The 25,414-nt window shown below is 41.9% G+C and overlaps 1 protein-coding gene across 1 annotated transcript in view; it reads right to left on the bottom strand.

Annotated features, from left to right (window-relative positions):
• Positions 1 to 25,414, bottom strand: part of LOC139411861 (AT-rich interactive domain-containing protein 3A-like) — a 161,670-nt gene that overhangs the window by 114,940 nt on the left and 21,316 nt on the right. Inside the window, exon 3 of the mRNA XM_071158606.1 lies at positions 20,447 to 20,530. Coding sequence (XP_071014707.1) covers positions 20,447 to 20,530 — 84 coding nt within the window. The remainder of the gene's footprint in view (positions 1 to 20,446; positions 20,531 to 25,414) is intronic.

Genomic DNA, 25,414 nt, shown 5'->3' with positions numbered 1-25,414 from the left:
GAAGTTGGAGGAGACAGAAAGCCAATGGGTAGATCTGTTCAATTTAACCCTTGTGACCCGGGCTAGAGAGAGAGGGAGGGAGGGAGGGAGGGAGGGAGGGAGGGAGGGAGGGAGAATTAGGCCGATACCCACTAATTATCAAAATCCAGAAAAGAGACGTTAAATTCTACAACCACCTAAAAGGAAGCGATTCCCAAACCTTCTATAACAAAGCCATCACCTATAGAGAGTTGAACCTGGAGAAGAGTCCCCTAAGCAAGCTGGTTCTGGGGACAGCAAAACAATTAGACCCAACTAAATCATGAGAAAACAAAGATAATTACTTTATACAATAGAAAGAACTTACAAAAAAAACTGAGCAAACTAGAATGCCATTTGGCCCAAAACAGAGAGTACAAGAGAGTGGCAGAATACCTAACCACTGTGACTGACCCAAAATTAAGGAAAGCTTTGACTATGTACAGACTCAGTGAGCATAGCCTTGTTATTGAGAAAGATTGCTATAGGCAGACATGGCTATCAAGAGAAGACAGGCTATGTGCACACTGCCCACAAAATGAGGTGGAAACTGAGCTGCACTTCCTAACCTCCTGCCCAATGTATGACCATATTAGAGACACATATTTCCTCTGATTACACAGACCCAAAAATAATTTGAAAAACAAATCCAATTTTGATAAACTCCCACATCTACTAGGTGAAATACCACAGTGTGACATCACAGTAGCTAGATTTGTGACCTGTTGCCACAAGAAAAGGTCAACCAGTGAAGAACAAACACCATTGTAAATACAACCCATATTTATGCTTATTTATTTTCCCTTGTGTACTTTAACCATTTGCACATCGTTACAACACTGTATATATACATAATATGGCATTTGTAATGTCTTTATTGTTTTGAAACTTCTGTATGTGTAAGGTTTACTGTTAATTTTTATTGTTTATTTCACTTTTGTATATTATCTACCTTACTTGCTTTGGCAATGCTAACACATGTTTCCCATGCCTATAAAGACCCTTGAAATGAATTGAAAGGAGAGAGAGTAGAGAGAGTGAAAGAAAGAGAAAGAAAGACAGAAAGAGAGAGAGAGCGAAAGACGGAGAGATAGATAGTGAACCCATCCTTCCCTCCATGCAGTTGTTTCCCCCCCCCCCCAGGAGGAAGTGGAGGCTGTGGAAAGAGGGAGGAAGGAATGAGGGAGAGGAGGAGACATGAGCGGGGCCTCATTAACTGTTCCAGCTGAGCTGGTGGCTTTAGCGTATCAACAAGCAAGCCCTCTGTGTGCTAACCTTTTATGGGGCCTGACAGCCAGGCTCCAAATGGCTGCTATTCCCATGCTGTGTTATGTAGTGTTGTGTTATGTAATGGTGTGTTGTGTTGTGTTATGTAGTGTTGTGTTGTGTTGTGTAGTGTTGTGCTGTGTTATGTAGTGTTGTGCTGTGTTATGTAGTGTTGTGTTGTGTTGTGTAGTGTTGTGCTGTGTTATGTAGTGTTGTGTTGTGTTGTGTTATGTAGTGTTGTGTTGTGTTGTGTAGTGTTGTGCTGTGTTATGTAGTGGTGTGTTGTGTTGTGTTATGTAGTGTTGTGTTGTGCTGTGTTATGTAGTGTTGTGTTGTGTTATGTAGTGGTGTGTTGTTCTGTGTTATGTAGTGTTGTGCTGTGTTATGTAGTGTTGTGCTGTGTTATGTAGTGTTGTGGTGTGCTGTGTTATGTAGTGCTGTGCTGTGTTATGTAGTGGTGTGTTGTGTTATGCAGTGTTGTGTTGTGCTGTGTTATGTAGTGGTGTGTTGTGTTATGTAGTGGTGTGTTGTGTTATGTAGTGTTGTGTTGTGCTGTGTTATGTAGTGTTGTGTTTTGTTATGTAGTGGTGTGTTGTGCTGTGTTATGAAGTGTTGTGTTGGGCTGTGTTATGTAGTGTTGTGTTGTGTTATGTAGTGGTGTGTTGTGTAATTTAGTGGTGTGTTGTGCTGTGTTATGTAGTGTTGTGTTATGTAGTGTTGTGTTGTGTTATGTAGTGTTGTGCTGTGTTATGTAGTGTTGTGCTGTGTTATGTAGTGTTGTGTTGTGCTATGTTATGAAGTGTTGTGTTATGTAGTGTTGTGTTGTGTTATGTAGTGTTGTGTTGTGTTATGTAGTGTTGTGCTGTGTTATGTAGTGTTGTGTTGTGCTGTGTTATGTAGTGTTGTGTTGTGCTGTGTTATGAAGTGTTGTGTTGTGTTGTGTTATGTAGTGTTGTGCTGTGTTATGTAGTGTTGTGTTATGTAGTGTTGTGCTGTGTTATGTAGTGTTGTGTTGTGCTGTGTTATGTAGTGTTGTGCTGTGTTATGTAGTGTTGTGTTGTGTTATGTAGTGTTGTGCTGTGTTATGTAGTGTTGTGTTGTGCTGTGTTATGTAGTGTTGTGTTATGTAGTGGTGTGCTGTGTTATGTTGTGTTGTGTTGTGCTGTGTTATGTAGGGTTGTGTTATGCTGATTTATTTAGTGTTGTGCTGTGCTGTGTTATGTAGTGTTGTGCTGTGTTATGTAGTGGTGTGTTGTGCTGTGTTATGTAGTGTTGTGTTGTGCTGTGTTATGAAGTGTTGTGTTGTGCTGTGTTATGTAGTGGTGTGTTGTTCTGTGTTATGTAGTGTTGTGCTGTGTTATGTAGTGGTGTGTTGTTCTGTGTTATGTAGGGTTGTGTTATGCTGTGTTATGTAGGGTTGTGTTGTGTTATGTAGTGTTGTGTTACGTTATGTAGTGTTGTGTTGTGCTGTTTTATGTAGTGTTGTGTTGTTCTGTATTATGTAGTGCTGTGCTGTATTATGTAGTGTTGTGTTGTGTTATGCTGTGTCATGTAATGGTGTGCTGTGTTATGTAGTGGTGTGTTGTTCTGTGTTATGTTGTGTTGTGCTGTGTTATGTAGTGTTGTGTTGTGCTGTGTTATGTAGTGTTGTGCTGTGTTATGTAGTGGTGTGTTGTGTTGTGCTGTGTTATGTAGTGTTGTGTTGTGCTGTGTTATGTAGTGGTGTGTTGTGTTATGCAGTGTTGTGTTGTGCTGTGTTATGTAGTGGTGTGTTGTGTTATGTAGTGGTGTGTTGTGTTGTGTTGTGCTGTGTTATGTAGTGTTGTGCTGTGTGTATGTAGGGTTGTGTTGTGTTATGTAGTGTTGTGTTACGTTATGTAGTGTTGTGTTGTGCTGTAGTGTTGTGTTGTTCTGTATTATGTAGTGCTGTGCTGTATTATGTAGTGTTGTGTTGTGTTATGCTGTGTCATGTAATGGTGGTGTGTGTGTTATGTAGTGGTGTGTAGTGTTGTGTTGTGTTGTGTTATGTAGTGGTGTGTTATGTAGTGTTGTGTTGTGCTGTGTTATGTAGTGTCGTGTTGTGTTATGTAGTGGTGTGGTGTGTTGTGGTATGTAGTGTTATGCTGTGTTATGAAGTGTTGTGTTGTGCTGTGTTATGTAGTGTTGTGTTGTGTTGTGCTGTGTTATGTAGTGTTGTGTTGTGCTGTGTTATGTAGTGGTGTGTTGTGTTATGCAGTGTTGTGTTGTGCTGTGTTATGTAGTGGTGTGTTGTGTTATGTAGTGGTGTGTTGTGTTATGTAGTGTTGTGTTGTGCTGTGTTATGTAGTGTTGTGTTTTGTTATGTAGTGGTGTGTTGTGCTGTGTTATGAAGTGTTGTGTTGGGCTGTGTTATGTAGTGTTGTGTTGTGTTATGTAGTGGTGTGTTGTGTAATTTAGTGGTGTGTTGTGCTGTGTTATGTAGTGTTGTGTTATGTAGTGTTGTGTTGTGTTATGTAGTGTTGTGCTGTGTTATGTAGTGTTGTGCTGTGTGTTATGTTTTATGTAGTGTTATGTTGTGTTGTGCTGTGTTATGTAGTGTTGTGTTGTGCTGTGTTATGTAGTGTTGTGCTGTGTTATGTAGTGGTGTGTTGTGTTATGTAGTGTTGTGCTGTGTTATGTAGTGGTGTGTTGTGCTGTGTTATGTAGTGGTGTGGTGTGCTGTGTTATGTAGTAGTGTGTTGTGTTATGTAGTGTTGTGTTGTGCTGTGTTATGTAGTGTTGTGTTGTGTTATGTTGTGTTGTTCTGTGTTATGTAGTGTTGTGCTGTGTTATGTTGTGTTGTTCTGTGTTATGTAGTGTTGTGCTGTGTTATGTAGTGTTGTGTTATGTTGTGTTATGTAGTGTTGTGTTGTGCTGTGTTATGTAGTGTTGTGTTGTGTTATGTAGTGTTGTGTTGTGTTGTGTTATGTAGTGTTGTGTTGTGTTATGTAGTGTTGTGCTGTGTTATGTAGGGGTGTGCTGTGTTATGTAGTGTTGTGCTGTGTTATGTAGGGGTGTGTTGTGTTATGTAGTGTTGTGTTGTTCTGTGTTATGTAGTGTTGTGTTGTTCTGTGTTATGTTGTGTTGTGTTGTTCTGTGTTATGTAGTGTTGTCATCTTAGGTTTCACTACATACAGTCGAGAAGAACTACTGAATATAAGATCAGCATCAACTCACCATCAGTACGACCAAGAATATGTTTTTCGCGACGCGGATCCTGTGTTCTGCCTTACAAACAGGACAACGGAGTGGATCCTATGCAGCGACCCAAAAAAACGACTCCGAAAGAGAGGGAAACGAGGCGGTCTTCTGGTCAGACTCCGGAGACGGGCACAGCGCTCACCACTCCCTAGCATTCTTCTTGCCAATGTCCAGTCTCTTGACAACAAGGTTGATGAAATCCGAGCAAGGGTAGCATTCCAGAGGGACATCAGAGACTGTAACGTTCTTTGCTTCACGGAAACGTGGCTTACTGGAGAGACGCAATCCGAAGCGGTGCAGCCAACAGGTTTCTCCACGCATCGCGCAGACAGGAAAAAACATCTTTCTGGTAAAAAGAGGGGCGGGGGCGTATGCCTTATGACTAACGTGACATGGTGCGATGAAAGAAACATACAGGAACTCAAATCCTTCTGTTCACCTGATTTAGAATTCCTCACAATCAAATGTAGACCGCATTATCTACCAAGAGAATTCTCTTCGATTATAATCACAGCCGTATATATCCCCCCCCAAGCAGACACATCGATGGCTCTGAACGAACTTTATTTAACTCTCTGCAAACTGGAAACAATTTATCCGGAGGCTGCATTCATTGTAGCTGGGGATTTTAACAAGGCTAATCTGAAAACAAGACTCCCCAAATTTTATCAGCATATCGATTGCGCAACCAGGGGAGGAAAGACCTTGGACCATTGTTACTCTAACTTCCGCGACGCATATAAGGCCCTGCCCCGCCCCCCTTTCGGAAAAGCTGACCACGACTCCATTTTGTTGATCCCTGCCTACAGACAGAAACTAAAACAAGAGGCTCCCACGCTGAGGTCTGTCCAACGCTGGTCCGACCAAGCTGACTCCACACTCCAAGACTGCTTCCATCACGTGGACTGGGAGATGTTTCGTATTGCGTCAGATAACAACATTGACGAATACACTGATTCGGTGTGCGAGTTCATTAGAACGTGCGTTGAAGATGTCGTTCCCATAGCAACGATTAAAACATTCCCTAACCAGAAACCGTGGATTGATGGCAGCATTCGTGTGAAACTGAAAGCGCGAACCACTGCTTTTAATCAGGGCAAGGTGTCTGGTAACATGACCGAATACAAACAGTGCAGCTATTCCCTCCGCAAGGCTATCAAACAAGCTAAGCGCCAGTACAGAGACAAAGTAGAATCTCAATTCAACGGCTCAGACACAAGAGGCATGTGGCAGGGTCTACAGTCAATCACGGACTACAGGAAGAAACCCAGCCCAGTCACGGACCAGGATGTCTTGCTCCCAGGCAGACTAAATAACTTTTTTGCCAGCTTTGAGGACAATACAGTGCCACTGACACGGCCTGCAACGAAAACATGCGGTCTCTCCTTCACTGCAGCCGAGGTGAGTAAGACATTTAAACGTGTTAACCCTCGCAAGGCTGCAGGCCCAGATGGCATCCCCAGCCGCGCCCTCAGAGCATGCGCAGACCAGCTGGCCGGTGTGTTTACGGACATATTCAATCAATCCCTATACCAGTCTGCTGTTCCCACATGCTTCAAGAGGGCCACCATTGTTCCTGTTCCCAAGAAAGCTAAGGTAACTGAGCTAAATGACTACCGCCCCGTAGCACTCACATCCGTCATCATGAAGTGCTTTGAGAGACTAGTCAAGGACCATATCACCTCCACCCTACCTGACACCCTAGACCCACTCCAATTTGCTTACCGCCCAAATAGGTCCACAGACGATGCAATCTCAACCACACTGCACACTGCCCTAACCCATCTGGACAAGAGGAATACCTATGTGAGAATGCTGTTCATCGACTACAGCTCGGCATTCAACACCATAGTACCCTCCAAGCTCGTCATCAAGCTCGAGACCCTGGGTCTCGACCCCGCCCTGTGCAACTGGGTACTGGACTTCCTGACGGGCCGCCCCCAGGTGGTGAGGGTAGGCAACAACATCTCCTCCCCGCTGATCCTCAACACTGGGGCCCCACAAGGTTGCGTTCTGAGCCCTCTCCTGTACTCCCTGTTCACCCACGACTGCGTGGCCACGCACGCCTCCAACTCAATCATCAAGTTTGCGGACGACACAACAGTGGTAGGCTTGATTACCAACAACGATGAGACGGCCTACAGGGAGGAGGTGAGGGCCCTCGGAGTGTGGTGTCAGGAAAACAACCTCACACTCAACGTCAACAAAACTAAGGAGATGATTGTGGACTTCAGGAAACAGCAGAGGGAACACCCCCCTATCCACATCGATGGAACAGTAGTGGAGAGGGTAGCAAGTTTTAAGTTCCTCGGCATACACATCACAGACAAACTGAATTGGTCCACTCACACAGACAGCATCGTGAAGAAGGCGCAGCAGCGCCTCTTCAACCTCAGGAGGCTGAAGAAATTCGGCTTGTCACCAAAAGCACTCACAAACTTCTACAGATGCACAATCGAGAGCATCCTGGCGGGCTGTATCACCGCCTGGTATGGCAACTGCACCGCCCTCAACCGTAAGGCTCTCCAGAGGGTAGTGAGGTCTGCACAACGCATCACCGGGGGCAAACTACCTGCCCTCCAGGACACCTACACCACCCGATGTCACAGGAAGGCCATAAAGATCATCAAGGACATCAACCACCCGAGCCACTGCCTGTTCACCCCGCTATCATCCAGAAGGCGAGGTCAGTACAGGTGCATCAAAGCTGGGACCGAGAGACTGAAAAACAGCTTCTATCTCAAGGCCATCAGACTGTTAAACAGCCACCACTAACACTGAGTGGCTGCTGCCAACACACTGACACTGACTCAACTCCAGCCACTTTAATAATGGGAATTGATGGGAAATGATGTAAATATATCACTAGCCACTTTAAACAATGCTACCTTATATAAATGTTACTTACCCTACATTATTCATCTCATACGCATACGTATATACTGTACTCTATATCATCGACGGTATCCTTATGTAATACATGTATCACTAGCCACTTTATACTATACTATGCCACTTTGTTTACATACTCATCTCATTTGTACATACTGTACCCGATACCATCTACTGTATCTTGCCTATGCTGCTCTGTACCATCACTCATTCATATATCCTTATGTACATATTCTTTATCCCCTTACACTGTGTACAAGACAGTAGTTTTGGAATTGTTAGTTAGATTACTTGTTATTACTGCATTGTCGGAACTAGAAGCACAAGCATTTCGCTACACTCGCATTAACATCTGCTAACCATGTGTATGTGACAAATAAAATTTGATTTGATTTGATTTGATTTGATTTGTGGTGTGCTGTGTTATGTAGTGTTGTGCTGTGTTATGTAGTGTTGTGTTATGTAGTGTTGTGTTGTGTTGTGTTGTGTTATGTAGTGTTGTGTTGTGTTATGTAGTGTTGTGCTGTGTTATGTAGGGGTGTGCTGTGTTATGTAGTGTTGTGTTATGTTGTGTTATGTAGTAGTGTGTTGTGTTGTGTTGTGTTGTGTTATGTAGGGGTGTGCTGTGTTATGTAGTGTTGTGTTGTGCTGTGTTATGTAGTGTTGTGTCGGCAGTAAACTGTCCAGCTACTGACTGAAAATACTGGGTATTATGTGACTGTGTTATTACATCAGACTGGTTACTGTCAAAGGTTTTCTGTGGCTGTGTTATGACATCAGACTGGTTACTGTCACAGGTTTTCTGTGGCTGTGTTATTACATCAGACTGGTTACTGTCAAAGGTTTTCTGTGGCTGTGTTATGACATCAGACTGGTTACTGTCACAGGTTTTCTGTGGCTGTGTTATGACATCAGACTGGTTACTGTCACAGGTTTTCTGTGGCTGTGTTATTACATCAGACTGGTTACTGTCACAGGTTTTCTGTGACTGTGTTATTACATCAGACTGGTTACTGTCAAAGGTTTTCTGTGGCTGTGTTATTACATCAGACTGGTTACTGTCAAAGGTTTTCTGTGGCTGTGTTATGACATCAGACTGGTTACTGTCAAAGGTTTTCTGTGGCTGTGTTATGACATCAGACTGGTTACTGTCAAAGCTTTTCTGTGGCTGTGTTATTACATCAGACTGGTTACTGTCACAGGTTTTCTGTGGCTGTGTTATTACATCAGACTGGTTACTGTCAAAGTTTTTCTGTGGCTGTGTTATTACACCAGACTGGTTACTGTCAAAGGTTTTCTGTGGCTGTGTTAACGCTTTTTTATGGTTAAATGAATTCTACATTCAGTTTTGTTTGTGCCTGTTTTATTTTAATTTTATATTTTTTATATTTAATCGTTATTTAACCAGGCAAGTCAGTTAAGAACAAAATCAAATTTACAATAACGGCCTACCGGGGAACTGGTTAACTGCCTGTTGACTGCCTAAATAAGGGAATTACCTTTACACAATATTTACACTGTAAATTTACAGTTGGGAGTCTAGACTATAGACAAATGGATAAGTAACTAAGTTACTTAGTTATAGTTAGTTAATAACCAGTGAAGAATATGTCTAATAATTCAATCATCAGGCCAATAAGCCAATAGAAGCCGAATCATTTAGAAAATAGGTTACTCTGATGGCGTAGATGTTAATGAGATTACCATAACTTCATTTGTGGAATAGATGAATGTATGGATGGAGGTAAACTGGCCCATATGGGAGCAGACCTAAATGGCAGGATATCACTGACCTGGCTACACCATTAGTTGTGTTCCCGGCATCACAGACAACATCTAACAATGTCTAAACAAAGGGGAGGGGAAAGGTCAGGCATCAAACATGTATAAGACCTATACGGTCACATACTGTATGAGAGCTGTACCTTGGGTGGAAATTTGTTTCCCCCTAAACACAACTCTAGGGTCTCAGAACCTCGGAATGAATGGTGACCAAATCATAGGAGGAAGAGGGGCAGCAGCACCTGTATAGATGTGAGAGGGGCAGCAGTAGTTCTATAGATGTGAGAGGGGCAGCAGTAGTTCTATAGATGTGAGAGGGGCAGCAGTAGTTCTATAGATGTGAGAGGGGCAGCAGTACCTGTATACATGTGAGAGGGGCAGCAGTACCTGTATAGATGTGAGGGGCAGCAGTAGTTCTATAGATGTGAGAGGGGCAGCAGTAGTTCTATAGATGTGAGGGGCAGCAGTAGTTCTATAGATGTGAGGGGCAGCAGTAGTTCTATAGATGTGAGAGGGGCAGCAGTAGTTCTATAGATGTGAGAGGGGCAGCAGTAGTTCTATAGATGTGAGAGGGGCAGCAGTACCTGTATACATGTGAGAGGGGCAGCAGTACCTGTATAGATGTGAGAGGGGCAGCAGTACCTGTATAGATGTGAGAGGGGCAGCAGTAGTTCTATAGATTTGAGAGGGGCAGCAGTACCTGTATAGATGTGAGAGGGGCAGCAGTACCTGTATAGATGTGAGGGGCAGCAGTAGTTCTATAGATGTGAGAGGGGCAGCAGTAGTTCTATAGATGTGAGAGGGGCAGCAGTAGTTCTATAGATGTGAGAGGGGCAGCAGTACCTGTATAGATGTGAGGGGCAGCAGTACCTGTATAGATGTGAGGGGCAGCATTAGTTCTTTAGATGTGAGAGGGGCGGCAGTAGTTCTATAGATGTGAGAGGGGCAACAGTAGTTCTATAGATGTGAGAGGGGCAGCAGTACCTGTATAGATGTGAGGGGCAGCAGTACCTGTATAGATGTGAGGGGCAGCATTAGTTCTATAGATGTGAGAGGGGCAGCAGTAGTTCTATAGATGTGAGAGGGGCAGCAGTAGTTCTATAGATGTGAGAGGGGCAGCAGTACATGTATAGATGTGAGGGGCAGCAGTACCTGTATAGATGTGAGGGGCAGCATTACCTGTTTAGATGTGAGAGGGGCAGTAGCACCTGTATAGATGTTAGACTGCCTTTCAAATTCCACTGGTACCACATTCCCTCTCTCTGCAAACATCTCAGAGGCCTGGCCAGGTCAACAACAACATCCCATTACCAAATATACACATGACTGTGCACATATTTTTGGCCCTGGTTCAATACTCCTGTATTAAGTCATACATCTGCTGTGTGTAACTCACATATCTGTAGAGTGTTTCTTCAGACACGGAACCGACAGCCAAGCTTTGGCCTTGTTCCAACCTGCTCTGCATCTTGTAGAGTTAAGACTGTGAGTCATTGGACCATAAGACTAATGGCTCAAACAGGTAACGCATTTTCCAACAAGCAACACATTATCCAACAAGTGTTGATAAATTGCCTTAAGACAATACCATATGTTAGTTTAGAACACCCCAGTTCTTCAACATGTACATGCTAAACTCTTGCCTTTGTTGTCACAAGTCAAGCTGAGAAAGTAAAGTAGGCTACATTACAGCAACTGTGACTAATGTTTTTCATTTTTATATATTTTTATTAGTATTTTTAATGGAGGTGGATCAGCTTAATATTGCGGAAAGAATGTTGCTTCCATCAATGTAATTGTCTGCATCATTTCCAATCCCCCTTATATTTGGGGTAAATATATATATCCATACACGCATGCAAATATATACACATACCTATATAGACATACATATATACACATATATACACATATATACATACACATACCTATATAGACATACATATACACATATATACACATATATACATACACATACCTATATAGACATACATATACACATATATACATACACATACCCATATACATACACATACCTATATAGACATACATATATACACATATATACACATATATACATACACATACCTATATAGACATATATATATACACATATATACACATATATACATACACATACCTATATACACATATATACACATATATACATACACATACCCATATACATACACATACCTATATACATACACATACCTATATAGACATACATACTTTTTTAAAGAATATACCTTTATTATTATTCCCCGCAAACCCTTCCCCCGATCCCCCAATTGGAGTAAACTAATAAAACACTTCTGCTTCTACCTTCAATCCATACATCTTATACACACTCTACAGACAGTCTACTTTACAATAGTTCTCTCTTGTTTGTTCTTAGTCCTTCCTCTATTTCTGATGTCCATCCAGTTTGATTTCTATTTGTAACTGTGCTATTTCACAACAGTTCTGAACCTATATACATTTTACAGACCCTGTATGTTTTACATTGTTTATCTTGTTGTTAGTCCCTCCCTTCAGCTCCATTCAACCCCTCCCATCTATCTCTTAACACCATCCAGTCCCTCCCTTCAGCTCCATTCAACTCCTCCCATCTATCTCTTAACACCATCCAGTCCCTTCAGCTCCATTAAACCTCTCCCATCTATCTCAACCATCCAGCCCCTTCAGCTCCATTCAACCCCTCCCATCTATCTCTTAACACCATCCAGTCCCTTCAGCTCCATTAAACCTCTCCCATCTATCTCTTAACCATCCAGCCCCTTCAGCTCCATTCAACCCCTCCCATCTATCTCTCAACACCATCCAGTCCATTCAGCTCCATTCAACCCCTCCCATCTATCTCTTAACACCATCCAGTCCCCCCTTCAGCTCCATTCAACCCCTCCCATCTATCTCTTAACACCATCCAGTCCCACCCTTCAGCTCCATTCAACCCCTCCCATCTATCTCTTAACACCATCCAGTCCCCCCTTCAGCTCCATTCAACCCCTCCCATATATCTCTAAACACCATCCAGTCCCTTCAACCCCTCCCATCTATCTCTTAACACCCTCCAGTCCATTCAGCTCCATTCAACCTCTCCCATCTATCTCTTAACACCATCCAGTCCCTTCAGCTCCATTCAGCCCCTCCCATCTATCTCTTAACACCATCCAGCCCCTTCAGCTCCATTCAACCCCTCCAATCTATCTCTTAACACCCTCCAGTCCATTCAGCTCCATTCAACCCCTCCCATCTATCTCTTAACACCATCCATTTTGGATTTCCATTTGCCATATATTTTTCAACTGTGCTGTGATGCTTCACAAAAGTACTGAACCTTTCATAAACCATGTGCCATGGAATGGGTACATCGAAAATCTCTTCCCAACTATTTTGCAATTTATATGGTACAGCTGTCAGTTTTTTGGTCCTTAAATGAAATTGGTGTGTTTTTATTCATCACACTTTTCTTTAACCATTTATGTTCTTTAATACAGGGCCGACATACAAGTTCCTTACTTTTCCCCCCTTCTACTTGCCTCTTCCATTTCTGTGGTAATGCTGCAATTAGTTGGTTGTAATTTTGGGTAGAGCAGACATTTCCATATGTCTGTGTTAGCTGCATGTGTGACAACACTCCATCAGTCCTATTTATGATGTCATTCACAAAAATTATACCTTTTTTAAAATTTCTTCGAAAAATACATTTTTTTTTTAATCAATTAGTATATTTGAATTTAACCACAATATTTGTTGTATTATTTGTTCTTTTCAGGTGGATTAAACTGAAATTGCAACCAACTTTCTAAGGCTTGTTTAAAAAATAAAGATATTTTGGAGATTATTTCCTTTTCAAACAACTGAAAGTGAGCAGGTGTAATCTGAATAAAGGGGAAAAGGCCCTTCCTGAATATAGGATGAGACATTCATACCAATCTACTAGAGAACCAGTTTGGATTTAAGTATAACTTTTGACTGAAGCCTTTAGTGGGTCTAGTGCTTTACTATTTAATAATTTCTGCTCTCTGAATTCATATTAGTTTTATAAATAGGCCCTTTTAATTTGATCTGGTTTACCGTTCCAAATCAAATTGAATATTTTTTATTCATGTAATTTAAAAAGCAGGTCACTAGGTGTAGGCAAAACCATAAGCAAATAGATAAACTGTGATATGACTAAGGAGTTAATCAGGGTAAACTGTGATATAACTAAGGAGTTAATCAGGGTAAACTGTGATATAACTAAGGAGTTAATCAGGGTAAACTGTGATATAACTAAGGAGTTAATCAGGGTAAACTGTGATATAACTAAGGAGTTAATCAGGGTAAACTGTGATATAACTAAGGAGTTAATCAGGGTAAACTGTGATATAACTAAGGAGTTAATCAGGGTAAACTGTGATATAACTAAGGAGTTAATCAGGGTAAACTGTAATATAACTAAGGAGTTAATCAGGGTAAACTGTGATATAACTAAGGAGTTAATCAGGGTAAACTGTGATATAACTAAAGAGTTAATCAGGGTAAACTGTAATATAACTAAGGAGTTAATCAGGGTAAACTGTGATAACTAAGGAGTTAATCAGGGTAAACTGTAATATAACTAAGGAGTTAATCAGGGTAAACTGTGATATAACTAAGGAGTTAATCAGGGTAAACTGTGATATAACTAAAGAGTTAATCAGGGTAAACTGTAATATAACTAAAGAGTTAATCAGGGTAAACTGTGATATAACTAAGGAGTTAATCAGGGTAAACTGTGATATAACTAAGGAGTTAATCAGGGTAAACTGGGATATGACTAGAGTTAATCAGGGTAAACTGTGATATAACTAAAGAGTTAATCAGGGTAAACTGTGATATAACTAAAGAGTTAATCAGGGTAAACTGTAATATAACTAAGGAGTTAATCAGGGTAAACTGTGATATAACTAAGGAGTTAATCAGGGTAAACTGTGATATAACTAAGGAGTTAATCAGGGTAAACTGGGATATAACTAAGGAGTTAATCAGGGTAAACTGTAATATAACTAAGGAGTTAATCAGGGTAAACTATGATATAACTAAGGAGTTAATCAGGGTAAACTGGGATATGACTAGAGTTAATCAGGGTAAACTGTAATATAACTAAGGAGTTAATCAGGGTAAACTGTATTATAACTAAGGAGTTAATCAGGGTGATTTTTCCACAAATAGACAGGTATTTTCCTTTCTATGGTAGCAAGATCTTGTCTATTTTTGATAACTTTCTATTAAAATGTATTGGAGTGAGATCATTTCTTTCTTTTGGGATTTGTATACCGAGTATGTCCACATCTCCGTCAGATCATTTTATTGGTAAACTACATGGTAATGTAAAATGTGATTTTTTTTTAGTGATCCAATACGTAATATAGTAAGTACACTTATCATAATTTGGTTTTAATCCAGAGAGAATAGCAAAAGTATCTAGATCCTCTATGAGGCCGTGGAGAGACTCTAATTGTGGTTTTAAAAGAAAACATGAAACATCGGCGTACAATGACACCTTCATTTGTAAGCCACGGATTTCTAATCCCTTAATATTATTGTTTGATCTAATTTTAATAGCTAACATTTTAATGGCAATAATAAATAGATACGCCGATAGTGGACAACCTTGTTTTACTCTTCTAGACAGTTTAGAACTTCCTGAGATGTAGCCATTATTGACTATTTTACACCTAGGGTTACCATACATAACCTTAACCCATTTTATAAGAGATTCCCCAAAATTGAAATATTCTAGGCATTTATATATAAACTCCAGTCGTACTTTATCAAAAGCCTTTTCAAAATCAGCTATGAAAACCGGACCTGGTGTCCTCGATATTTCATATTATTCTATTGTTTCCAGTACTTGTCTTATATTATCTCCAATGTATCGTCCATGTAACAAACCTGTCTGATTAAGATTAATAATATCTGACAATACTTTTTTAATTCTATGCTCCAAGCATTTTGCTAGGATTTTTGCATCACAACACTGAAGTGTAAGAGGTCTCCAATTTTTTAAATGGACTGGATCTTTATATATACCACTTGGATCCTGTTTCAGTAATAATGATATCAGACCTTCTTGTTGCGTGTCTGATAATCTACCGTTTATATAGGAGTGGTTAAAACATGCTAATAACGGTCCTCTGAGTATATCAAAAAAGGTTTGTATACTTCCACTGTTATGACATCCAGCCCTGGAGTTTGGTATACTTCCACTGGTATGCCATCCAGCCCTGGAGTTTGGTATACTTCCACTGGTATGCCATCCAGCCCTGGAGTTTTCCCAGCCTTAAAGGCTTTAATTGCATCAAGAAGTTCCTCCTCTGAAATTTGGCTTCACATGAGTCTTTCTGTACAGATGTTAATTTTACATTATTATTAGGAAAAAGATCCATACAATTAGTTTCAGTTAGTGGAGATGGAGGAGACTGAAACGAAAACATATTCTTAAAGTACTTTACTTCCTCTTTCAAAATATCATTTGGTGAATCATGCGTGACTCCATCATTTGTAACAAGTTTCAGTAAATTATTTTTGGTAGCATTTCTATGTCGAAGATTGAAAAATCGTTTGGTGCATTTTTCCCCATATTCCATCCAGTTGGCTTTATTTTTATAATATATTACAATGGATCTTTATTTTTATAATATATTACAATGGATCTTTATTTTTATAATATATTACACCAGATCTTTATTTTTATAATATATTACAATGGATCTTTATTTTTATAATATATTACAATGGATCTTTATGTTTATAATATATTACAATGGATCTTTATTTTTATAATATATTACACCAGATCTTTATTTTTATAATATATTACAATGGATCTTTATTTTTATAATATATTACACCAGATCTTTATTTTTATAATATATTACACTGGATCTTTATTTTTATAATATATTACAATGGATCTTTATTTTTATAATATATTACACCAGATCTTTCTTGAATCAGTTCCTACATTTCTTTTTGTTTTTCCTCTAACTTACTCTGAGCCTCTATGGTACCGTTTTTATTGCTATCTAACTTTACTGTTAGTCCTTCCATTTCCTTTGTTAATATGGACTATTTTGATCTAAATGGCTTTTGTTTTATAGATGAGTACTGAATTGCAGGGCCTCTAAAGGCACACTTAAAAGTGTCCCATACAATAACGGAATCTGCTGTACCTATGTTATGTATGAAAAAGTCTGTTATAAATTCTTCTGTCCTAGTTATAAACTATTCTTATATTTTCAAAGAAGCTTGGATCATCATTATTCGGACCGTATAGGTTAATAAGCCATATCTGTTTATTGTCCAATAGCATATTTAAAATAATCAATCTACCTTGATAATCTGTTTGGACAATTTGCACATTTGGATCAAAATGACTGTTAATTAAAACCATCACTCCTTTTGGATTCCTTTGCCCATGGGAGTAGTATATTTCCCCCCCCCCCCCCAGTCTTTTTTCCACAAAACTTCATCTAAAATTGTTGAATGAGTTTCCTGTAAACAATATATATTATATTCCTTCTCTTTTAGCCAGGTAAATACTGATCGTCTTTTCTTATTATCTGCTAGGCCATTACAATTATAACTGGCTATACTTATTTCACCACCTATCATAATGAGACACAACTTTCAATTATTTTTATCAAAATATATGTTTGTAAACGTACCATTAAAAAGTTACATGATGATTGAGTATCTATATAGCTGTACCATGATATTTGTATTGCTACTAAGTAAACCTCCAATTGGTCCCTACTATTCCACCCGCTAAAAGCCCTCCTCATCCCGAGTTGGGTTGTCATCCCAATGCCCGACAGACCACCCCCGACCCCCCGTATCCCATAGCCCTCAACATCCTTCGAAAAGAGCACACAGTGCCATTTACGGAATTGAAGTAGATCAACTGCCAAATGCCTTTCCATCGCCCTCACCTCGATTTGTATTATATATAGCTGTGGATCATCCTCTATCGTCCCTAACATTTTTTACTCCTTCGCAACAGTTGTGGGATACACACACACACCCACACACACTCAACCCTTCCCCCCACACAACCATAGGCTCACATTCTCAACAGTTGCACCATCCCAGAGCCTAACTCAAGAAAGGTCTTGATTTACAAATGCATTTACAGTTGCAGCTGTATGAGAAGGCCTACAAGACCTCGCAAAAAAATGGGCAGAAATGGAGAGATTTTATTAACCATTGTCACGCTGATGGAGGTCAAATATACCCCTTTCCCCTGAAACACCCACAACATGGTCCCCCGTATTGACCATATTCCCAAGCATCTCCATGCAGTCAGACTTTTGATATTGTGCCACCAGGATCACAATAATATCACCTGACGCTAGTCTTAATCTCGCTTAGCAGTGTGGCTAGCAGTGTGGTTAGCAGTATCACCTGACGCTAGTCTTAGCCTCGCCTAGCAGTGTGGCTAGCAGTATCACCTGACGCTAGTCTTAATCTCGCTTAGCAGTGTGGCTAGCAGTGTGGTTAGCAGTATCACCTGACGCTAGTCTTAGCCTCGCCTAGCAGTGTGGCTAGCAGTATCACCTGACGCTCGTCTTAATCTCGCTTAGCAGTGTGGCTAGCACTATCACCTGACGCTAGTCTTAGCCTCGCCTAGCAGTGTGGCTAGCAGTGTGGTTAGCAGTATCACCTGACGCTAGCCTAGCTTAGCAGTGTGGCTAGTAGTGTGGCAGGCAGTGTCACCATGAACATCACATGAACATCACATCATTATGGGATTTTACAGGCTGTAGGATTAATACTATTGGCAAACTGCCAAGCTGCCCTGAAGCCATATCAGCCTACACAGCCGACCACTCATTTATTTTCACCTCATTCAAATCATATGAGGGTTAGTGTGATCCCTTAGTGATCTCTGCCCAACTGAGGAATCCAGGTTCTGTGTCCCACATGGCACCCTATTCGCTACCCTACTTTAGACCACAGCCTTATGGGCCCTGTTCAAAAGGAGTGTACTCTACAGTATAGGGAATAGGGAGCCATTTGGGACACAGCCCGGGAGCAGTAATCAGAGCAGTAAGTAGTGTCCTAACACAGGGCCGGGGTATGTGGGTCAGTCCCAAACAGAAACAGAGTGTCAAGCAAGCTCCTGTTAAGACTTCACAGTACCCATTCATCAGATTCCTATTTGCCAGGCTGGCATTCTTAAACACACAAACTTGGGGTTTGGCAGCAAGGACAATATGTGTCTATCATTTAACAATGACAAAATCATCATTCATTTACTACAGGAATGGGCGTGATGTATTAATGAATGCTTATGCCCAGTCAAAGGAATTGAAATCAATCCTAGTTTATTTAACCATGAAAGTAAGTTAAGAACAAATTCTTATTTTCAATGACGGCCTAGGAATAGTGGGTTTTGCCTGTTCAGGGGCAGAACGACAGATTTGTACCTTGTCAGCTCGGGGATTTGAACTTACAACCTTCCGGGTGCTAGTCCAACGCTCTAACCACTAGGCTACCCTGCCGCCCCACTAGTGGGGATCACACGTAAAGATCTAGGTGTGAAGGTGCTATGCGAATAGTTCTGGTCACTGAACTGTGCAGCCGGTCAGAGGACCATGAGGAACCTCATTTCCTTAGTTATCTGTTATAAATATTTATTAGTTAGAGAGAGACAGAGAGAGAGTGAGTGAGTCCGACCCCCTTTCCTGGGCCACTTGGGTCTGCTTGTTGCTAAAAACAAGACCACTGTTGACCATTGTTTTAAGAAAAGACCACTGTTGACCATTGTTTTAAGAAAAAAACACTGTTGACCATTGTTTTAAGAAAATACCACTGTTGACCATTGTTTTAAGACAAGACCACTGTTGACCATTGTTTTAAGACAAGGCCACTGTTGACCATTGTTTGAAGAAAAGACTACTGTTGACCATTGTTTTAAGACAAGACCATTGTTGACCATTGTTTTAAGAAAATACCACTGTTGACCATTGTTTAAAGACAAGACCACTGTTGACCATTGTTTAAAGACAGGACCACTGTTGACCATTTTTTTAAGACAAGACCACTGTTGACCATTGTTTTAAGACAAGACCACTGTTGACCATTTAAGACAAGATGACTGTTGACCATTGTTTTAAGAAAATACCACTGTTGACCATTGTTTAAAGACAAGACCACTGTTGACCATTTAAGACAAGACCACTGTTGACCATTGTTTTAAGACAGGACCACTGTTGACCATTTTTTTAAGACAAGACCACTGTTGACCATTGTTTTAAGACAAGACCACTGTTGACCATTTAAGACAAGACCACTGTTGACCATTGCTTTAAGACAAGACCACTGTTGACCATTGCTTTAAGACAAGACCACTGTTGACCATTGTTTTAAGACAGGACCACTGTTGACCATTGTCTTAAGTGCTGACTCCCTCCTTCCCTCCAGAATGATATCGGCTTCCATTGGCCTCTGCTTTTTTCTTCCATAGGGGCTAATATAGATTTTTCATCCCCCATGTGAGGCATTCTGAATAATTCGTTATCGTCTCCTCCCAGCGAGTGTGGCTCCTACTACGGCCAACCGGACATTTGTCAGGAAAGAGCTCTGATAGGCTATGAATTCAATTGATAAGGGAAAAAAATCGTCATTAGTCTTTATTTAGGGAGAATGGTCTCATGTCATGGGCTGATAAAGATCGCTAAGGAGTTTTAGTGGGGCAGTAACTGAAGATTGGCTACAGAGGAGTCCTAGCCACTAGGTCTTCAAATCAAATCAAACTTTATTTGTCACATGCACTGAATACAACAGTGAAATGCTTACTTGCAGGCTCTAACCAATGGTGCAAAAAAGGTGTTAGGTGAACAATAGGTAAGTAAAGAAATAAAACAACAGTAAAAAGACAGGCTATATACAGTAGAGAGGCTATATACAGTAGTGAGGCTATAAAAGTAGCGAGGCTACATACAGACACCTGTTAGTCAGGCTGGTTGAGGTAGTATGTACATGTAGATATGGTTAAAGTGACTATGCATATTTGATGAACAGAGAGTAGCAGTAGTGTAAAAGAGGGGTTGGCGGGTGGTGGGACACAATGCAGATAGCCCGGTTAGCCAATGTGCTGGAGCACTGGTTGGTCGGCCCAATTGAGGTAGTATGTACATGAATGTATAGTTAAAGTGACTATACATATATGATAAACAGAGAGTAGCAGCAGCATAAAAGAGGGGTTGGGGTTAGGTGTGGGGGCGGGGTTACTGACCTCCTGAATCAGCGACGAGGAGACGCCACCGATACCGACACTTGAATTTCCCAGCTTCCTCTCTGGCGAACTGCTTTGTCCTGACTGAACACATTTTAAAGGATGAAACAGATGATGATCTCTTCAGTGTAGGAGAAGGAAAACAAACAACATGACCACAACCTGACCACACACTGACCACACACTGACCATACCCTGACCACACACTGACCACAACCTGACCACAACCTGACCACAACCTGAACACAACCTGACCACACACTGACCACACACTGACCACACACTGACCACAACCAGACTACACACTGACCACAACCTGACCACAACCTGACCACAACCTGACCACACACTGACCACACACTGACCACAACCTGAACACAACCTGACCACACACTGACCACAACCTGACCACAACCTCACCACACACTGACCACAATCTGACCACAACCTCACCACACACTGACCACAACCGGACCACACACTGACCACAACCTGACCACACACGGACCACAACCTGAAAACACACTGACCACACACTGACCATACCCTGACCACACACTGACCACAACCTGAACACAACCTGACCACACACTGACCACAACCTGACCACAATCTGACCACAACTTGATCACACACTGACCACACACTGACCACAACCTGACCACTCACTGACCACAACCTGACCACACACTGACCACACACTGACCACACACTGACCACAACCTGAACACACACTGACCACAACCTGACCACAACCTGACCACACCCTGAACACAACCTGACCACACACTGACAACAACCTGACCACACACTGACCACAATCTGACCACACACTGACCACAACCTGACCACAACCGGACCACACACTGACCACAACCTGACCACAACCGGACCACACACTGACCACAACCTGACCACACCCTGACCACAACCTGACCACAACCTGACCACACACTGACCACAACCTGACCACACACTGACAACAACCTGACCACAACCTGACCACACACTGACCACAATCTGACCACACACTGACCACAACCTGACCACAACCGGACAACACACTGACCACACACTGACCACAACCTGACCACACACTGACCACAACCTGACCACACACTGACCACACACTGACCACAAACTGACCACACACTGACCACAACCTGACCACACATTGACCACAACCTGACCACACACTGACCACAACCTGACCACACCCTGACCACAACCTGACCACAACCTGAACACAACCTGAACACAACCTGACCACACACTGACCACAACCTGACCACACACTGACAACAACCTGACCACAACCTGACCACACACTGACCACACACTGACCACAACCTGACCACACACTGACCACAACCTGACCACACACTGACCACACACTGAGCACAACCTGACCACACACTGACCACACACTGAGCACAACCTGACCACACACTGACCACAAACTGACCACAACCTGACCACAAGCTGACCACACACTGACCACACACTGACCACAACCTGACAACAACCTGACCACAACCTGACCACACACTGACCACAACCTGACCACACACTGACCACAACCTGACCACACACTGACCACAACCTGACCACACACTGACCACACACTGACCACACACTGACCACAAGCTGACCACACACTGACCACACACTGACCACACATTGACCACAACCTGACCACACACTGACCACAACCTGACCACACCCTGACCACAACCTGAACACAACCTGAACACACACTGACCACACACTGACAACAACCTGACCACAACCTGACCACACACTGACCACAATCTGACCACACACTGACCACAACCTGACCACAACCGGACCACACACTGACCACAACCTGACCACACACTGACCACAACCTGACCACACACTGACCACAAACTGACCACAACCTGACCACAAGCTGACCACACACTGACCACAACCTGACCACAACCTGACCACAAACATTTAGTCCCCACCATGGATCTAATAGGAACAGCCCACTTTAATATAAAGGGAAGGGAAATTAAAATGTATAGGCTGCTGAGAAAAGTTTACCACATTCCGCACAAACAGACAATTATGATAAAACAAAATGGAGTCTATTTGGGTAAGATCGTTCAACGTAAACATGAACAAAAACAAAATCGTAATTTTACTATGATGAAATTGTCTTTCTACAAAGTGTATCATTCCAAAATACATTTAAATATGTAATATGGGGGATCACGTGACCCTTGAACGAGATGGCCGCATGAACTAAGAGCTCCGCACAAGTAGTTTCCAATTCCTAATCTTACCTCCACTCCAAGTTCACACTCATTTAGCTTTAGTAAGAAAAAGTCATGGCGGCTACAAAAGGCGACACTACAGGTGATATTTTTACCCGGACTCGAGTATTAGCGACGGAAAAAGCCTCCAAGAAGAAGCTAGCTTCAGAAAAAACTAGCGCCATTAGCCAGGAGCAAGAGAACCCGCTCCCCCACGAGGTACAACGAATGCCAACCTCGCACTCTGTCGAAGACATCCTTTCTGAGTTGAGATCCCAACGTACAGAACTAAACACTAAATTAGATGCCATTAATTCTCAGCTCAGTGCGATAGGGGGCAAGGTGACAATCCTGGAAAACGCTTTGCCTGACATCAACAACAAGATAACCATAAACGCGGGGCGCCTGGACGAGGCAGAGGGGCGAATCCTATCCATGGAAAACTTATTGACAGATGCCATGGAAACAATAGCATATGCTAAAAAGAAAATCGAGCATCTGGAAGAGAAAACAGAGGACCTGGAAAACAGGTGGCGAAGGAATAATTGTGTTCTATTCAATCTGGGCGAAAAAGAAGAGGGAAACATGCCACTGATCCGCTACCTGCAAGACAAACTTCCCGAGTGGCTCCACCTGCCCACCGACAGGCCCATAGAACTCGAGAGAGCTCACCGAGCACTGAGGCCCCCACCAGCAGCCAGACAACCACCGCGCCCAATCACCATACGTTTCCTGAGATTCACCGACAAGGAACGAGTCCTTCAGGCGGCGAAAAACAACACCATCACAGTGGGAAACACCAAACTCGCTTTACACCAGGACCTGTCAGCTGGAATACGCCGAAAGCGCCGAGAATTTGACGAAGTGAAGAAATACTCCATTGACCGAGGCATCTTCAGGGGATTCAAATACCCAAACGAGCTCAGGATTCTTCACCAGGGAGCCTTGCGACTCTTCAAAACTCCCGAAGAGGCAAAACGTTTTTTGAAAGACAATCCTGGCCAATGAGAAACAGACCAATGACTAAATGCGATTATTGCCATTACTAAAGGAGGTAAGACGACATATAGCCGATATCCAGAGATCCACCCCCTAAATGTCATTATAGCCGTCCAATTTATATTTATTGTCCTTTAACTGAGAGGGATGGGCTGTATAGCCTAACCTAGGCCTACTAATGTTTCAGCCTTCTTTTATTTCCCTGTTTTTTTGTTGTTGCTATTATTACCTGGGGTTCCCTATGTCCCTTGGGGGAGGCATATGTAGGCTGGGCTATTGATTTTATTTTTCTCCCCTCTTTTACTGTGGTCTGGACGAGGGCAACTGTGTTATTTACTCAATGCGGGGTGGAGAGGGTGAGGCATTTCTTTGGTGGGGAGAGGGAGACGTTGTGCGTTGCTAACTGTTCCCGGTTTTTGTTTTATTCGGAACACAGAATTGAGACTGAGCGGGGGGGTAATAGATCCAACGGGATGTGTCGAGTTGTTTGGGAACTCGGCTGTGGTGTTCAGAGATTATTATTTTATGTACACCATTTATTTTCCTTTTATGTGAACGCAGCTGTAATTACTATCCACTTTTACCCAGCGATGACTTGCACTAAAGTTCGATTACTGCTCGATGACGATGACTAGTACCTTAAATCTACTGACATGGAACTGCCATTGTCTAGGGCATGCAATAAAACGAAAAAAGATACTATGTGCTCTAAAAAGGAGAAAGCAGACATTGCGCTATTACAAGAGACATACCTCTGTGATGCTGAACATGCCAAACTCCGCAGAGCTTGGGTGGGACAGGTGTATTTATCATCTTTCAAATCAAACAGTAGAGGCACAGCCATACTTATCCATACAAATGTTCCATTCATAATTGACAAAAACATATCTGATCCGGAGGGGAGATTTATTTTGATAACTGGGTCACTATATGGTCAACCAATTACTATATTAAACATATACGCCCCTAACACAGATACTCCTGCCTTCATGTCAAAAATTATAACCCTGTTCAATGAGCATTGTGTCTCCTTTGGCGTGGTGGCCGGAGATTTTAATTGTACCCTTAACCCAAACCTAGACAAATCATCTCAAGTCCCCACCACAAATCCTAGATCTGCAAAGATGTTGAACTCTCTTACTAAAGAGATGGGACTGATAGATATCTGGAGAGAGAATAATAGCTCATCTATGGACTATACATACTACTCTAATGTCCATAACACCTACTCCCGTATAGATTACATTTTTATCCCAAAGAGTTTCATAAATTCAGCCACATGCACAATCGGACCCATAGCACTTTCAGATCACGCCTTTGTCCACCTCTGCTTTGACCTCTGCAGAAACATCCCGAGGTCAAAGAGCTGGAAATTCAACACCTCCATGCTATTAAATGACGAGTTCCATACATTGGTAACTACATGGATAGACAACTACACACAAGACAATAAAGACTCTCCTGTTTCTCCGGCCACAATGTGGGACGCTGCTAAAGCCACACTAAGAGGTCATCTAATTGCATATGCTTCCTCTAAGAAAAAAGCAATAGAAGCACACAGGCTAGATCTTGAGAGGGAGCTGGAATGCTGTGAAAAAATACATAAACAATCCCTAGACAGCACCTCCTGGAGTAATCTTAAAGCAGCCAAAGACAAACTGAATTTGGACTACACTCGGGAGATAAA

The sequence above is a fragment of the Oncorhynchus clarkii genome, chromosome 6 (assembly GCF_045791955.1).
Source record: "Oncorhynchus clarkii lewisi isolate Uvic-CL-2024 chromosome 6, UVic_Ocla_1.0, whole genome shotgun sequence".
Lineage (NCBI taxonomy): Eukaryota > Metazoa > Chordata > Actinopteri > Salmoniformes > Salmonidae > Oncorhynchus > Oncorhynchus clarkii.
Note: the sequence above shows the minus strand (reverse complement) of the source record. Positions and strands in the feature narration are given on the sequence as shown.